A 17,541-nucleotide genomic window follows, 5' to 3' on the forward strand; every position below is an offset into this window, starting at 1 on the left:
GGGATTGGAAGCTAGACAATAGGAGACAGGCTGTCCCCTCTCCCTGGCTCTGGATTCCGCGAGGCCAGAGTCTGGACTGACTTCAAAGCTTGGCTAGAAAAGTGGGGAACAGGAAAAAGGGGGAGAGAGTGTTCCAGAGAGGAAGAAGTTTAGATGCATAAGACACAATTGAGCCAGGGGGTTTAATTAGGAGCACTCTTTGAAAAAGTGTCCCTTTTTTTTGAAGGCTTCTCATCTTTGGCAGAGCTTAGAAAGCAAAATCTGAGGATTTGCCATGCCTGAGTGAGCTCACTGGTGTCTCAAAATAGGGCATTTACAACACTTAAAATAAAAGTCCAACCGAGTTCTGATTTTGCTGTTTGTAAAAATATCGCCTTCTTTCCAGAGAAATATTTTGGGGCTAAGCTTGGCCTGTGTGTGGTGGGGAAGGCGGCCTGGGGAACAGCCCCCCAACCTGCCTCTGGGGTTTGAACTGGAAGCCAGTGGAAACAGGATCGCCACTGCAGTGGCCCGGGGGGCGGGGGCAGGCTCTGAGGTTAGTGGGGACGCTTCGGGCAGCTGAGAAGTGCGTGTTCTGCCCTGTGTTGGTCCCTTCCCGTCTGCTAATTTTAACACAGAGCGAGGGGGGAAAAGGATCCCAACATGAGACTTCAGTTTCGAGGGGAACAACAGTTCCCTCCACCCTTAGTATTTCCTTAAACAAATGTTTAGCTGAAATCTTACTAAAACTTCATGTCCCGCCCCCCCGACACAGACAGGGGGGCTGTGCGTTTCATAGTTAAGATTTCATGTTTTCATTTCCTCATGAGTGACACTGATACATTAGAAATAGTTCTTTATTGTGAATTTATACGGTGCTTGATACATAAAATATATTTCATTTAAAACAATTCCTGAATATAAGCAATTGATTCCAATTATTGCTAAAGTAATGTTCACATTCGACCCTTTCAATCAGAGGAAACCAAGACAGTGCACACAGGACGTGGTCGGTGGTCTGATCGTGCTGTTCACCACGTGCCACGGTCACGTAAACGTTTTTCAAAATGAGGGATTGACTCTCGAGCATCCATGGTGAAAAATAAGTATCATTCTCTTAGGCCGGCAATATTTACTGTGGGTTCTTAGGTCTCGGCCGCGGTTTGGTGTGTGTAAGTCCCCACCTCTCTACTTCCATGATTTTTGGTGTTTTTAAAAAATTAATTATTTTTATAGAGAGGGGAAGGGAGGGAAAGAGGGAGACAAACATCAATGTGTGAGAGAAACATCCACCAGTTGCCTCTGGTGCACCCCCAACTGTAGACCTGGCCTGCAAACCAGAAATGTGTCCTGACTGGGAATCGAACTGGCGACCTTTCGGTTCACGGGCGGCACTCAATCCACTGAGCCACTTCCGCCAGGGCCACTTTCCCGGTGTTAAAGGCCACAGCGTTATACCACAGCTGCAGCACCACACACAGCTCTGCTGCCCGTCCGGGTGTCGTGTGGCCAGTCTACCCTGTTCACATGCTTTTCACGAACAGGCCTTGGGCCCCCGTGGCTTCTCTCCAGCCCACGGTGCAAGGCCCTTGGCCTTGCAGAAGAGCTTAGTGGTCCCACTCGCTCTGGCCATCCTCCTCTTCTTCCTCCGAGTCAGCGGACACTTTCTTGATCCTCTGGAGCGCAGCCTTGATGCTCCTCTCCAGGTCGCTGGTGGGCTTGCTGCTGGGGCTCAGGCCAAGGTTGGGGCGAACCTTCTTCAGTGTGACACCCTGCCTGATGGCAGCCAGAATGTTCTCGTTGACTGAGGAGCGGGGAGGGGCCATGGCGGGCGCTTCCGCCTTTGGGACAGGGGCTCGGCGATGCCGTAAGGAGGCCAGCACTTCATCCATAGACCCTGAAGCTGAATGAACAGAGCAAGAAAGCAAGTACTGTCAGGAACGCGTACTCTTTCTCCCCAAGACCCCAGCACATTTTTGTATTCGTTAAAGGTTAAGTCATGAGGTGATGTGTTAAGTCACATCAGCTAACGCTGTGATTTAAACAAATGATCATTGTTCCGTTAAAGGCATGTTTGCATTACCTGCTAGAAAGGTCAACCATAAATAAGCTCCCTGTGTGAATCCAGGATAGTTCCACCACTAATATTTTATCGTGAGCTCCTGTTTGCAGTTTCTCAGGTCTGCGGCAGCTCACAGGCACAGCCTTCTGTTAGCGTGGATGCGGAGACGCTCCCGTGCAATCCTGAAGCGTAACACGCCTGGCTGGGAACAGCCTGGCCCCATGTGCATGACTTAGAGATGCCTCTGACATTTCATCTCTCCCCTTTCCCTCCCCACTTTAAAAAATATCTGCTTAGAATAGGTGCCCTGCTTTATTTCTCTAACTTCAGTCTTGGATATTAGTCAGCGATGACTAATGAGTCAATGTGACAACGAAGCGAGGAGGTTTCCCCACAAGAACAGGCTTTAAAGGGAAACTTGAATCAGTAGCCCAGGGAGCCTGCGGGGGTGGCAGTGGCACTTCTCTCTGTATGTAATGTCTTTACTTCCACCTACAGCCCCCAAGGTAATTTACATGCTCTGTTCTTGAGGGTGTGAAATGCTGTCAAAACACAAATTAGATCAGAGTTTCAAAGCCTTGGAGGGTAGAAGCTATATTTCACCCTGGCTCCTTGAAATCCCTGAGTGGGGAAACCTTTGACCACCTGCTGGGGACAGGGGTATGACTGCGGCCACTAATGTCCTGGTCTTCCAGGGACAATGTCGAGATAAACAGTCATTTCTAGCTCAGAAGTTGAGGTCATGCGATGGCTAACAAAGTACTATGTCGCTTTGGACTTAAGCCTGTAGCTCTTTACCGTGATACTCTTCTAGGAGTATAGTAAAGGGCATTTTTTGGTGGCTTTTCCTCTTTTTCCTTTCTCCTCTTGCCAGCGGGAGGAGGCCGAGTGTGGGAGTTGGATGGGGCTTCCCCCCACGGTGCCCAGGCTGGACCGAGGCCGACCAAGACCTGCCCGCATCTGAACTCCAGGTGGGCACCGGCACGCACGCCTTCTCCCCCCACGCACACACTGCCGTTGCAGACCCCATGGTGGGGCCGTCTGTTCCCCACCTGACAGCGTGGACTTTTTCCTCTGTACCTGGTATTAGGTACAGTGACACCTTGAACTTGAATTGAGTATTCGACCAGAATACTCAATTATCCAGAACCACAGTTTGAAACTCTTATATTTCAGTCATTCACATCCCCTATCACTGTACCTGTGCGTGTTCTGGGTGGAGGCACTCAAGCGTAGTTTTGAAAACAAAGGTACACAGCGTTTTGCTAGGATTACCTAACAACCCGCCCCCCAAGCATTAGGCTATGAGTCTGGGCAGGGTTAAGCCACTGTTCTCAGTAGTCAGTGTCTAAATTTTAATTGGAATTAGAAGTTAGAACTATAGCCCTCGAGCATATTCAGCGTACTGTATTTGCAAAGGTAGAAAGTGGTCCACTATTTTTTTTTTTTAACCACTTCATTTTAGAAAGATTTCCCATAGGAAGGTTTGTCAGTCTACCTGTCAGTCTGCAGGGAGAGCCTTCCGTATTCTGACTAATATTCCTCTACAATAATTCCCAGCCAATCTTCTGCTTAAAATGCCACAGGTTAATTCTGCAAAGGACTCAGACGCAACAGTAATTCAGAGCAACCTTGAATAATTTGCAAATGGCAGAAATCAAACACATACTGGAGTCTTAAGAGACGTGAAATAGGTTGATTCTTTAACAGCCTCAGCAATCCCAAGTCATGTGACCATTAAATGTGTAGAGATGGTTTGTTCAAGGTGAGGTAGCGTTTATCACTCTTGATTTAGGCTATACTAACTTTGAAAAAAAAAAAAGTCCCATTTAAGGCAGCAAACAGTGGACTATTTTAAGATTGCAGAGAATTCTGAAAAAGATTTTGATTTGAAGGGAGCAGATACAGAATTCTGGCAGATTACCTGGGCACTTAAAACCGTCTGAGGAATCGTGGGGTCTTTCAGCAGGTGATTCACATACTAGAGGAAGTGGCTGATCATCGTTTACTGAAGTCCTGATGTGTAAATTCAAATTCCGATGATTTGCAGATAGAGAAGAAGAAGGTGAAGCAGGGGGGAGCGGGGGTGCAGGTGGAGGCGGAGGAGGCGGAGGAGGAGGAGGGAGAGGCGGCGGCGGCGGCGGTAGTGACAATTCCCCACTGGCTTTGGAGTGTGTCTGGTCGCCTCCTTGAACAAAAATCTGGACAGGGATATTTCCAGGGCAGTCTTGAAACTTGGGGGGTTGCACGTTACTAACTTCAGACAAGGGAGCACTTCTGGTTTTCTTGAAGGACGGAGGGATTACCGCCTCCGTCTGGGACGTCGGCCAGGAGGCCTGCTGGGGGAGTTCACCTGGCGGGTGCGGAGCTTCAGGTTCTGCTGAGCGAGGGCTCTTTCGTACGGACCGACCTGGACATCTCTGAAAATGGAAAACTGTTGCATTAGAAATTCGCCGCAAATGCAAGCTATCAAAACGTTGGAACTTTCTATAAACAATGAATGCCTAAGAGTTTCTGTGCATGGATCGTTCTAGTTCACAAAGCAGCTCCTTTCCACTTTGTTCAGCCACTCCCGCTACCAAGTTTATTAGAGCATAAACATTGCTATCCTTTCATATAATACTTTCTCCATAATAAAATAGGTACGGAAAGATACATATAAAAAATCATATTTTTAGTATGAAAAAACAGAAACTAAGTGTGAACAACAGGAGGTCAGCTTAAAAAATTAGGGTGAATTAATTTAAAATATTTGGCAGCCACAAAAAGTATAGACAGTACAAATTCAGTGAAACACTGAAAAATACAGCTGATGCAGTATTCCATTTACAACCATGTGAAAAACAGATCTATGAAAAATACTAGCAGAATGATGATTATAACAGGAATTATGAGTTTCTTTTCTCTACTTTTTAGGCTTAGAATAAATTTTGTAATTTAAAAGTGAATTTAAAAAGTTCTGGTCTTTCAGGTGTTCATTTGATAAAGGAAACCCTAACCTTACAAAAAATGAATCTGGAGGGGTGGGGGTCCCTAAAGAAGGCATTGATTAACCAATAAAACACATAAAGTAGGCCTCGCTTGGTGTGGCTCAGTGGATTGAGCACCAGCCTGCGAACCAAAGGGTCGCCCGTTCGATTCCCAGTGCAGGGCACAGGCCTGGGTTGGAGGCCAGGTCCCCAGTAGGGGGCGTGTGAAATGCAACCACACATGGATGTTTCTCTTCCTCGCTTTCTCCCCCTCTCTCAAAATAAATAAATAAAATCTTTTTTTAAAAAAACACATAAAATAAGAATACTGTGTAGCCATTAAAATGAACCAGAGCTATACATACGAGCATGGATACATCTCAAAAACAATTTAAGTGAAACAAATGGAAAAGGATGTATACAATAGGATCCGACTATTGTAAACTTAAGCCAAAAACCCATACCAAATTTAAAGCACTGAGTAAACTCAAAACACACACAAAATCACAATTCACGATAAACTCAGAGGATTTGTCTCCGGTTTTTCTAAAGCATTTTGAAATAAACAGCAAAGCAATGGCCACGGCACCGCCGCCCCCAGCCCTGCCGCCCCCCCCCCCGGCCCCGGTGCAGCTGCCATCCTGCAGTTCGGGGTCGGAGAGCAGGCCCACACAGCAGGATCCCAGAAACTGGCCAGACTCCAGGGGCCGACCAGCCACCCCGATGTCGGGGCTCCCCGAGCACCCCCTCCTTGTATCCCGGCAGCCATAGGTCTCTGTCTGATATAGCTGGGCAGTCTGCCTCCCGGACGGCTCACCTAGAACAAGTGAGACCCTTTATCTCCCAACAGCCCTTGAGATACTTAAAAACAACTTGTCTGGGCTCCACAAGTATCACGTATCACATGGTTTCATTTCAGGTCTTCTGCTTTCCTTCCTTCATTCCAAATGCACTCAAGTTGCCTATGTCCCCTTCGATTATGGCACGTCTTGGTACACTGTAGAGAATCTCCTCATTCTACAAAGGATGCTACTGTTCTTTCTAAAACTCATGAGTTTTTCTGCAGCTTCATCCCAAGTGATTCACATATAACTGAAGGAAACTAAATTCTCATGTTTCTTTTCCCTGCATTTAAATCACACACACACACACACTCCTCCCTACACCCCTATATAAGTGCATTTCTGGAGCAAAGACGCTGCAGCTTAAACCAGTTTGAGGTCACCTTGTTGGAATTTTTAAAACTCATCGTTCCAGTTTGCTGAGAGCCTGGGTGGCCTGATTCGGTCCCCTTCCATCTGTGTAACCTCTCACCTTCATACCAGCCCTTTTTGGACGTGGGTCACTGATCTCTCTGACTGGCTCAGGGCCCAGGACTTGCACTTGCATCCCTCGAATCCCTTCCTCTGTACCAGTTCCACTCACCAGTCACCCTCTGGTGGCGGCTCATCGGCCAGGGACGCACCAGCTCGTTTGCTGTACGTGCTGCCGGCCTTCGGTGGCTCCCCTGCAGTGCATTGTTCCCGCTGCCACGCACGCCCAGGCCCCCGGCCAGAATCGCTGGAGGAGGGTCTGGGCGTTCGCACTTCTAGAAGCTCCCCAGGGGCTCCCGAGGTGCTGCCTGGGCTGGAACCTCCCTGTGGTGCCTCTGAGGTTAGTAAGACCCGGCTCCGCACAGCCCTGAGCCAGGGCATGTGACCACTCTGAGCCTTGGCCCCTCATCGGTGAAGTGGAGAGGAGAGTAACTTACAGGGACATTTTAAAAATTAAAGGAGAACGTAAGTGCCTAGCACGGTGCCTGGGGTGTGGCAGGCACTTGGTGATGGTCAGAGCAGGAAGCGTCTCAGGAAAAACGCTGACGTTGGAATGTCCTGACTTTTTGCTCCAGGGGTCCCTCCTTCTCTTGTGGGTGCCATGAAGACACCGCAGTGCCACACGCCAGAGGCTCGTCTGGGGTGGGCTCTTTTCTCTCAGGGGACGACCGCAAACCTGCGTCTTTGTGACGGTGCCTGTGGGGATGTGTGATGAGAACGGGTTTATGTCTTACGTTCAACAAGTTTCTTTTAAAATAAGTAACTATTTACTTAAAAAAAAACAACTTACTTTTAATAGAGCACCTAACTATAGTTCTGTCACAAAGTTTCCTTGACTGCATTTTAAAAAATTCTTCATTGCAAATGAGAAGAAAGCCAGCTCAAGTTGAGGGCAATGTAACTACTTTCCGTTTTCCCTGCTGGTGGACACGTGGCGGGGCAGGGGGGGGGTGCGGCCAGGTCAAAGCGCCTCCCTGTTCTACCCTCGTTGGCTTTTATCTACATACGAAAAACAACGGCATTTGGGGAACACTTTGTGTTCCAGAGGAGCTGCTCGTCAGGCTCCCTCCTCCCCGCCCCCCGTGCCCCCAGGACGGGTGACCTTGATTTATTGCTTCAGAAAACGTCCGCAAGGCAGTCTTTGCGGGGACGTACCTCTTTAAATGCTCTCAACCGTTGCAGCGTCTTCTGGCGTTCTTGGTTTATCCATTCTTTTTTCTTTTGCTCCTCTTCTTTTAACTTGTCTCTCTTCTATATTTAAACAAATACACATTTGTAAATTCCTTAAAATAAAAGTCTTGAGAGAAAAAGGGGCCGCCTCCCCGGGACCACCGCCGTGCCTTCAGGCCCGCGCTGCCGCGGCGGGGCCGGGCACCGGGCTCCAGCGTCTGCACAGTTACGCCAGGGTGTCACATCATGCAAATCTACAATAGTTTTCTTTCACGACTCACCATCTGAATACTATGGTGCTGATGAAAATATCTCACACTCTCCTCAGCCTGTTGCAATCGGAGCCGATGATTTTCTTTGCATTGATCCTGGTGGAATAATACAAATCACCTACATGGTTTTTACTGTTACCGTGGGCTACAGCATAAGAGGTGAAGAGGAAAAAGCGCAGCCTTTGGCATTCGAAACAGTGAGGCATTCGCGAACGGGAGTCTCCGGGGAGCCCCCGAGCCGGGAGCCTGCCCGGCGCCTGCAGGCATCCGTCGTGCCTGTGAGGAGGGCCACAGGTTCAGTGCTTTGAGAGATGCCAGCGTGAATTCTCGGACCAAGGGCAAATGAGAGAGAGGATACACATTTCCTCGTAATGTTACAAACAGTATTACACTTCCAAATGTACCTATACAAGTTCACCCAACCTACAAATACCTGAAAAGTTATATTAAAAACTATATTTCAATGATGCCTAACCATTCTTAGCATGTTACCTTTTTAAATAATCATGGGATTAAGAAGAAAATCACCAAATATAAGGATTGAAATGAGCTACATATTATCCCTGATTTTATAATCAACAATTTACACTGAATTTTAGAGTTTACTACAGCTAATAATTAGAAGTTTTTCCCTACTGTGATTTTAAAATGCCTAGGTATATAATAGGCATTCAACAAATGGCTATTGAATGAATTAAAATCCACAAATTATGAGAAAGGCTGAAAGACGGAAAGAAACAGAATCATTCTAAGGAAAAACAATCGTAGACATATTGTAATTGCAGCTCCTGGTATCCGTATCAACGCACAGAAAAATACGGTACAGGCCTTCTCCTCGACACCTCTAATTTATCTTTCATGAAAGAAGAAATGCCCGCGAGGGAAAGGCAGCGAGCCGCCCGGCGCCCACCTTCCTGCTCCGGAGGCAGGCCCTCCTGGCGCAGACCCGGCCCCGCCTGTGCTCCAGCTGCCGGCACTGCCGGCTGAGCTCCTCGGTCTCCGCGCTCTGACCCTGCAGCCCCGCTGTCCGATCCAGGACGCTAAGCTCTTCCGGACTTTCGCACGGGTCGTAATAGACAACTTCATCCTGTTTATCTAAAAAGTATGTAATGATCTTTAGAGACAGGCTTTACTATAACAAAGAATGCACGCCATTTTTTAAGGGGAAGGAAAGTAAAGATCATGTGTAATCCCACCACCGAGGGAGAACCACTGTGCACGTGTGTGTGTGTGTGTGTGTGTGTGTGCGCTTTCACACACACAGCTACACATATCAGTACACAGTTCCAAGAGAACATTTTCCACATAATGACAGTAAGGTTTTAATGGCAACACAGTATTCTCTAATTTAAACAATGTTTGTTGTTATAATGTTGCATCCTCAATTTCATTCTGAATATAGATCTTTGTGCACATTTTTTATTACTTCCTTAACAGATGGATATTTAAGGGTCTTGATAACTATAGTCAAATTGCCCTGTAGAAAGGCAACTTACATTCTACCAGCAGTATATTATTAAATGGCATTAATAATGTGTCATCTTGACTACATACTGATTTTTTAAAAACATATGCATGTTAATTGTAACAAATTCAAGCCCTACAGAATTACAGTAAATAAAAAGTGAACTTTTCTTCTTCCTTTCCCAAACCTTTGGAATCTCAACCCAGAGGAAAACATTAGCAATCTGGCATACATCCTTCCAGGTTAACTTTTTTAAAATAAAATTTTTCCTAAATATGTAAAATGCTTATAACCTGAAACTATTATGAAGTTTTTTGAATTCCTGGGATTAAATTAAATATTCAGGATCTATATGAAAAAAACTGTTAATCTTGGAAAAACTTGAGGGGAAAAAAGGACGTAAGCAAATGGAGAGACATACCATGTTCTTGGATGGGAAGATTCAAAATTGCAAAGATGACAATTCTCCCCCAATTAATCTCTAATTTTAAGCACCATCCCAATAAAAATTCCAAGTTTTGTTTTTGTTCGTTTGTTTTGAACGTGTCAAAATGATTCTAAAGTTCATCTGGAAGAATAAAGGAGAACAGTCCGAAAACTCGTGGAGTAATGGAGTAGCAAGGGGGGTGCATGCTTCACGGGACACTGGAAGAGGCCCCCAAGACACAATGGGGAGAGTGTGGTACCAGTACCAGGAGCCACTCACAAATCGATGAAGGAACACGGCAATCGAAAATTGATCAAAATAAACATAAGAATGCTGGATGTGAGACAGGTAGCAAGTCGCAGCAGCCGTGATTGGGACTGCTGATGACTTGGGTGGAAACACTGGATTCCTACCCAGCGTCTGGATGAAAGAGCTAAATCTTCCTTTAAAAATCGTAAAAGTACTAAAAGAAAACAAATAAGTAAACTACTGACACTATTTCGGGATGAGGAGGAATTGGCCAGGCATACTACCAAAAGCAGAAACCATGGATTTCTTTGCCAGGTGTAACACAAAAACAGAAAGATGGATAGATGTGACTTCATAAAAATTAAATATTTCTGCAGGCAAGAAAAAGCAAACAACAGGGAAAATTTATTTGCAACATATGACAAATAATAGAGTAATATCCTTAATGTGTAAAGGAAACATTCAAAGAAAAATGGGCAAAGAGCATAGGCACTTAATAAAAAAAATGGGCTTCAACAAAATTGTGTTCAACATCACTTATGACTAGAAGAAATTATTAGAAGAAAATTAGAAGATGCCATTTTTTTTTCCTATTAAATAGGCAAGAATTTAAAAGAATGGGCAAAGTGTGGGGAACCAGGTATTTTGTATAATCTGCTGAGGGGAGCGTCTCTTTGTCCAAACTCTCTAGAGGGCCATGATGTCTGAGAGCATGAAATTCAGAAATCAGAAAATATCAGAGGAAAGGAAAAATGGGTATCAAATGATTGCTATTATGTTGTTTTGACACATTTGTCAAATGTAAATTTTGCATTGTCCTCGACCCACTGATCTCCTCTTTAGAAATGTCTTCCAAGGAAATAATCTGTCCTATACACAAACACGTTTAAAGGATGGTTCTCCACTACACTGCTGTTCACAACAGTAAAAAACCAAGAATCACAGTTGGTATAACCATATAGTAGAATACTATGCAGCCATTAAAATTTTTGAAGATTTTGTTATTTACTGAAATGTAAGGATGGTTATCATGTATTAAAGGAAAAAGAGAATACTGAATAGGATATATAGTTTTAATTTAAAAATTGATATTTATATCTATCAGGCTACAAAGCTATTCAGCAAATTGTTACCATTAAGTATGTCCACCTGATGAAACTAAATCATTAGAGGTTTTCCTTTGTTTTGCTGTATGTTTAACAAGGAATATATTATTTGAATAATAAAAATACTGAAGGGAAACTTTAGGAAATTTCAGTAGATATTTTAGACAATTTACAAGAAGTAATTGATAATAGGGTCTGTATTTCCTTGAATGTATAATTTAAACACTTTAATATGTTTTAAATATAAATTTTACCTTTTATAAGTCTTTTAATAGAGTCCAACTGTGTGGTAAGTAGGATTTCTTCATATTTTAATATCTCAAATTTAACATCATATAGTTCTAATTGAACTTCATAAAATTGTATTTCTAGTTCATCTACAACATTTATATTTTTTTCTTGTTCCGGAAGATCTTCCATCTTGTTTTCATGAAAAAAATAAAAGCAAGATAAAGTATATAGTATATTAAAAGGAAACTTTAAAAGCATTTGAGCTATTTTCTATTCTCTGCTCAGTACCAAATATAGAGAAGCAAATCTAGAAGAATCTAGATTATATTATTTAATCTAGACTATATTATTTAATGAAACAAAAATGCCCCATTCAACATTTTTATAAATACTTTGCCTCCTCCTTGAAGCGTATGAAAACATTTAGGTTTTGAGGAAAATAAATGTCACTGAAGCCTTTATAGTGTTTTCTGCTTTAAAGTCTTAACAGCGCAGGAAAAAATTTAAGCGACTGTGATCCTAGAATGAAGAACCTCTGATTATACTAAAGTTCTGCTGAAAATAGCGCTTGGTTGATTTTACAGTATATCACCTACTTCGGTACTGAGCTCAATGCTAGTATCAAGTGAATCCTACAATATAGTACTGCAAAACCATCTTGAGCAAATGGAAACTTTACAGCCAATCTTCCCTGGTTGGGAAATTCTCCTCTACTAGCAGATGCGGTTGGAATAAGAAAGGGAGCTCTTCAACAATGGCTGGAAGGAACAGTGATATCTAAAATCAAAGTCTATTTCTAACACAAAGTCACCTGTATCCCGTCTTACCTTTCCCTGGATCTCAGCTCTTTTGCGATTTAAACACAACTCTTTGGCTCTCATGAGTTGCAGTGTCTCTCGCGCTAACATCAGCTTGAGTCTGTCTAACCTGGGAGCTGCTGTGGCCCAGGCAGCCTGGCCAAATCTCCTCTCATCCTGTTCCATTTGTTTCTGCATCCCTGTCGGATTATAAGGAATACAATACGGCTTAATGACAGCTCATTAAAAAGTGAAAAATTTATCCTGGGCTAATTATTTATTGCCTCTCACGTTACTGGCAAAACATCCCGTTTAAAAGAAAATTTATTTTAATGACTTTTTATCACACAAATAACACATGGTCGTTGATATAAAATTTTAGATGCCTGATTTTTTAAAAAAAGGAAAATAATCACGAATCTCACCTACTTGCAATTGCTTCTTACATTTTAGAATATATACTTCTAGACTATTTCTATGTCTAGCTAGACAGACAGGTTATATAGTTTGACCAAAAAACAAACCAACCAACCAACCCACAAGATCGTCAGTCTTCTTTATGGGGTGGGACAAATTAGAATTACAATTGTTCATATGGAAAATAATACAATAATTAATAAATAATAATACGAGAATAAACAGTTTCATATACTTACAACTGTAAACGTACTTTCTCCCCACCCCTGTATATCTTGTTTATTTCACTTTCTATATCATGGAACTCTTGTCATGTATAAAAATAGAGAATCATGCTTAGTAGCTGTGTGGTATTCTGTCCTATGCACGTACTATGATTTATCAAACTGGCTGACAGACAGTAAGTTTTCTCCTCTTTCGAACTGCCATTGACAATGATTTCAGATAAAACAAACATCCTTTACACAGCTCACAAGGCCGCGCATGGTCTCATCTTGTGGTCTTGCCAGCACACTTGGGCCACACTCTGTCCCAGCCCCGGGGCATTTTCAAAGTTCCTCACACTTGCCAAGCTTCCTCAAGTCAGAGGACCTTTGTCAGTGCTGTTCCTTCTGTCTGGAACACCGTTCCCTCACTTTTTTACTCTCTGAAGTTCCATTTACCCTTCAGATTCCAGGGCAACCACCACTTCTCAGAGACCCTCACTGACCACTCTGATGGAGCCTAATTTTTCTCTCAGGCTCTCCAAGCCCCATGCTGATTTTCGTTATGTGGTTTGTGGCCACTGCCACCTCCCCATGCATTTGCACGAACGTGTGGCTACGACGTACCTCCCCTGGCAGGCTGGACAGCGTCTGTTTATGCTGAATCCCCAAGACCTAGAGCCTGGTACTAAAAAGACACTCAAGTGTGTTGTAAATAAAATGAAAATTACACATGTCTTAGTGCAGCATTTTAAATTATTACCTGCTAATGCTTTTACTGTTTCTTTAAAATAATTCACCGTAATATCTTGAATAGAGACTATAGCGTCTTCAGCCTGTCGGGTCCACTCTTGGGCTTCCTTCTGCAGGGCCACTATCCTCTTAGGACCCAGGTCATCCTCCTCCAAGGATTTCTATGGAAAGAATGGAAAATTGAGGAAGTGGGAAAGGATAGTAACATGCAGCCATTAGGATACTGAAAGCAAATTGCTCACATGGATTATTTCAACGACTTTTATTGTTACCACTTAGTCACTAAAGTTTCCTGAATTCCTTACTGAGGCTCTTAAGTTGGGGACCACCTGGAAGACAAAGGGATACTGGGGCATAAATGGAGGAAAAAATAAGCTTATTCTAAGTAGTGTCACAGGGCTCAACGAAATAAGAGCGATGACAGCATCTACTGAAGTTTAAATTATTGAACTATAATCTGGGACCTTGCTACCTAAAGTTCCATCTTAATTCTGATAAATTTGCGTGTGTGTTTAGAGGCAGAAAATAAGCTAAAAAAGTATTGCATCAAAAACAAGTCATCAGCAAAGAATGTGCTTTGAAAAATCTTCAGAAATCTGAATGTATTAAGAAGATGATCCATGTAAAATGTCTTCATTTTTTATATCACTTTTAAAAAATAATATATATCAACTAATCATAACGGTGAACCTAACAGGCCAACACTGATTGAATCTTAAATGTGACTAAAGAAATAGTATTTGACCAATAGTAAATCAGATAAAGTAAAAACATAAAACATACCAAAATATCAAGCTTACATGAAGTTGCATATTCTCGCATATCTCTAAATGGCTGCAGTAAATACTGGAAGAACATGGTTGCCACGGTAACGAATTCCTGGTAGGCTTCATCTTCTTCTCGATAAACTTCCATTAATGCTACCATGGTGTTGGCTCTTTCACGCCCTTGAAGAATCTGGAAGGCACAAAATACATAAAGCTCAGGTATGGACAGTATTTGTAAGATCACACCAAATAAACGGAGCTAAGGAAAGCTTAATGTTTTAAAGTTCAATACATGGGGCTCGGGGGAAGCAGAGTTCAAAATTGTACATCAACTGTGTACAAACTACTCAGAGAAAAGGAACTGAAAGACTTATCAAATATAAATAGTGGTTATCTCTGGGTTGTAGACTGTGGATGATGTTTCTTCTTCACTTTTATTATGATAAAGTTGTGCGATGCACTTTTTAGAATCTGACGAGGACATTAGAGAGGCGCCTCCAAATGCTTCAGCGTGTAGGCTCACTCAGCTCCCCAGGTTCATAGAACTACCACGCCCCCAGCAAAGAAACTGATTTAGAGTCAAAACCGTGGCTCTCGTCTCTGCAAAGGTCGCCTTCTGATAACGGGGAAGAAAAACTACGCTCTAATTTAACACGTCCTCTCTCTATGGGCATCCCGCGCGCCTCGGCAGCATCCCCCTGGCTGCTCCCGGCAGGTGAAGCGCACCTGTGACCCTGCGCCCTGTTCTCCACGTCAGACCGTGAACTTGCTCCTCCGCGGCTCAGGTTTCGTGGAAGATCCCCATTCTCGCCCTGTCTCCCTCTGATGACCCAGAAACACTAAGTGGGGTCCCGCCGGCGTACCTGGCGCAGCCGCGCGTCCGCCTCGGCGAGCCGCGCGCGCAGGGCGCGCTCCCGGAAGGCGCGCGGACTCTCGCAGTCGGGCGCCCCGCCGTCGGCCGGAAACAGCGCCTCACGCACGGCCGCGCCGCCGCAGCCCTCGGCCGCCAGGCCCAGGTAGCGCTCCAGCCGCATGCACAGCTCCTGCATCTCTCCCTCGCCGAGGCTCGCGCGCGCCGGCCAGACGAGCTCCCACAGGCGCCAGGCGCCGCCGCCCGTCTCCAGCTCCTGTGGCAGCGAAGGGAAGCAGTGCTCCAGCGGCGGCCACAACGCCGCCAGCTGCCGGTGAGCGCCGCGGAGCCCGGCGGCCGAGAGCAGGCCGGCCCAGCTGGGCGGAGACCCCGGCCGGTTCCCCTCGCGCCGCCGCTGCCGCTGCGCCGTGCGGTCGTGACAGGTCACCGCGAACTTGCCCTCCGCGTCGTTCCAGGCCACGAGAAAGCGCAGCTGGTGCCGCTCGGGCTCGGCGAACAGGTCCTCGCGGACCGGCACCCAGCCCTCCAGGCTGTCGGGCTGCTCGTCCCCCATGGCGCCGGCGGTCAGCGGCCCGGCCTCTTCGTAGCCCCAGCCACGGGACCGTCCGGTCCGAGCCGCGACATTTTTCTCTTGACTGTCATCGCGTCCGTACCCCATCACCGCCCCTCCTGCACTTCTGATTGGCTGTGTGTGGCTGGGTGGCTTCCAGCGGCGTCTGGGATTGGCCGGATCCGAGTCGGCGATGGCCAATGAAAAGGCCAGGGGTCTCCCTGGAACCTGGCCCTCGGAGTCGATAAGTGACGCAATGCCCCTTGGAGCCCGGGAATTCCCACTCTGTGCCTCCCTTTGCCACCTTTGTACATACTGACGTGGAAAAGGTATTTGTCGCATGAACGAGTTATTGTAAATCCTTGGGAACCGGGCCCCACAAGATTCCGTCTTTTCCGTCAGAGCTGCAGTGAATTCATGGTTCCTCCTCTCAGGGAGGGTGCAGACTTCCTGGAGGGACGAAGCATTAAATTAAACACAAGAGTTCTTTATCGAGCGCCAAGCTCTGGGTGGCAGCCACCCATTTATTGTTATCAGTTCAACAGGCTTTCACGGAGGGTCTGCCGTGTGCCTGTTTGGGGGTGGGGCAGAGGAGGCGTCCAAAAAGACGCCTCTGTCTTCAAAGCATGTTTTAGGAAACCTATGTGCTGCCTCTTCACTTTAGAAATAAGGAAACTGAGACCCAGCGAAGAAACTTGTCGTAAGATACAGAGACACTCTGGCTGAGTAGGACCACCGGCTACTGAAGACCTGCTGAGATCCGGAAATGCAGTTTGCATTGAGGCTGGAGTGCGGGGTGAAGCTGGACCTGTTCATGCAGCAGGGACCACGGGCGCTGGCCTCTGCGCAGGGGTGTGCACCTGTCAGCCCCCACCCTGTGAGGGCGCTGAGAGGTCTAGAGGGAGGGGAGGCGGGGACGTGCCCAGGGAGCCCTCCCCCAAAACAAGGCCGGTGCGGGCTTGGTTGAGGACCCAGTGAAGCAGCTTTTGAAGGTTTTGAAGTAGGGCAGCCTGGAATCTGCTTTGCACTTGCTGTTATGCCCAAGGTGAACAACAGCAAAACCAAAAGGGGACCAGGCTGAAGCTGTGGTCAGGGCATGTCTCCCCCTGAGGACGATCTCAAGGCATCTAGGTCTAACGCTGCCACTCTGACGGTGCCCTGCCCGCTTTGATGCCTGGGTGGAACTGTGGTCCTTGGACTCAGACCTGCTGATCACACGGCCACCCGGTCCTCTTGGAGGGAGAACTTTTTGGCTGAAGGGATTTACTTTTCCCTCAAACGTGTTTTTAAACTTTTCATTTATTTATTTATTTTCAGAGAGAGGGGAAGGGAAGGAAAAGGAGAGGGAGGGAAACTTTGATGGCAACCGAGGCGTGTGCCCTGACTCGGGAGTAAGCTGGCGACCCTTCACTTTGCTGGATGACGCCCAGGAAACGGAGCCACGTGAGCCAGGGCTCAAACTGCTTTTTAGTGCATTACTTTAGCCAATATAGTTTACGTGTAATTCTTTAATAGCCTGTTTAAATATCTTTTAAAACATTTTTATAGTAGGTCTTTTTACTGCTTTTGTTTTATATTATTTTATCCTTTCTAGTAGTTTTTCTAACTGATTTGCTTTTTTGAAATGAAACTAGCAGACTTTCTAATGATAAAGTTTCTATTTTGTGTGTGTGACGGGGGATAAGTTTGTATATTCTTAGAAAAAAATATGGCCAAACACACATAAAACTTAATCATTGTTGTCACCAAGATGCACAACTAGTTTATACTCACTTTATGATTTTTTTGTAGTATTTGTTTATTTCTAAGCCAAATACCATACATTACTTTACAATAAAAAAGATTATTAAAAGTTAATAAAAGGTACATAAAGTTACTATGAAAATAGACACTATCAAAGTTATAAAGAAAAAATAATTCAAAAGAAATAAACACTTCTC

General features: G+C 45.1%; 1 protein-coding gene across 1 annotated transcript; it reads right to left on the minus strand.

Annotated features, from left to right (window-relative positions):
- Positions 1 to 847: 847 nt before the first annotated feature.
- Positions 848 to 15,721, minus strand: WHAMM (WASP homolog associated with actin, golgi membranes and microtubules). The gene is made up of 10 exons (XM_054589146.1): positions 15,044 to 15,721; positions 14,197 to 14,370; positions 13,424 to 13,574; positions 12,071 to 12,240; positions 11,267 to 11,432; positions 8,676 to 8,860; positions 7,775 to 7,861; positions 7,479 to 7,574; positions 3,966 to 4,461; positions 848 to 1,882 (listed from the first exon to the last, which is right to left on the minus strand). The coding sequence occupies exons 1-10, from the start codon at positions 15,707 to 15,709 to the stop codon at positions 1,587 to 1,589; spliced, it is 2,487 nt and encodes an 828-aa protein (XP_054445121.1). The 5' UTR covers positions 15,710 to 15,721; the 3' UTR covers positions 848 to 1,586.
- Positions 15,722 to 17,541: the final 1,820 nt, after the last annotated feature.

This window comes from Pteronotus mesoamericanus, unplaced genomic scaffold (assembly GCF_021234165.1).
Source record: "Pteronotus mesoamericanus isolate MK-2021 breed Mesoamerican mustached bat unplaced genomic scaffold, CSHL_Meso_final contig_1242, whole genome shotgun sequence".
NCBI lineage: Eukaryota > Metazoa > Chordata > Mammalia > Chiroptera > Mormoopidae > Pteronotus > Pteronotus mesoamericanus.

Excerpts from the sequence above, each read along its gene's own strand:
- WHAMM (XM_054589146.1), bottom strand. The coding sequence starts at position 15,709 with ATGGGGTACGGACGCGATGACAGTCAAGAGAAAAATGTCGCGGCTCGG. Across the intron at positions 12,241-13,423 it reads AACAGTAAAAGCATTAGCAG|GGATGCAGAAACAAATGGAA; the intron begins GTAATAATTTAA and ends ATAATCCGACAG. Across the intron at positions 4,462-7,478 it reads GGTTGAGAGCATTTAAAGAG|AGATGTCCAGGTCGGTCCGT; the intron begins GTACGTCCCCGC and ends TTCCATTTTCAG.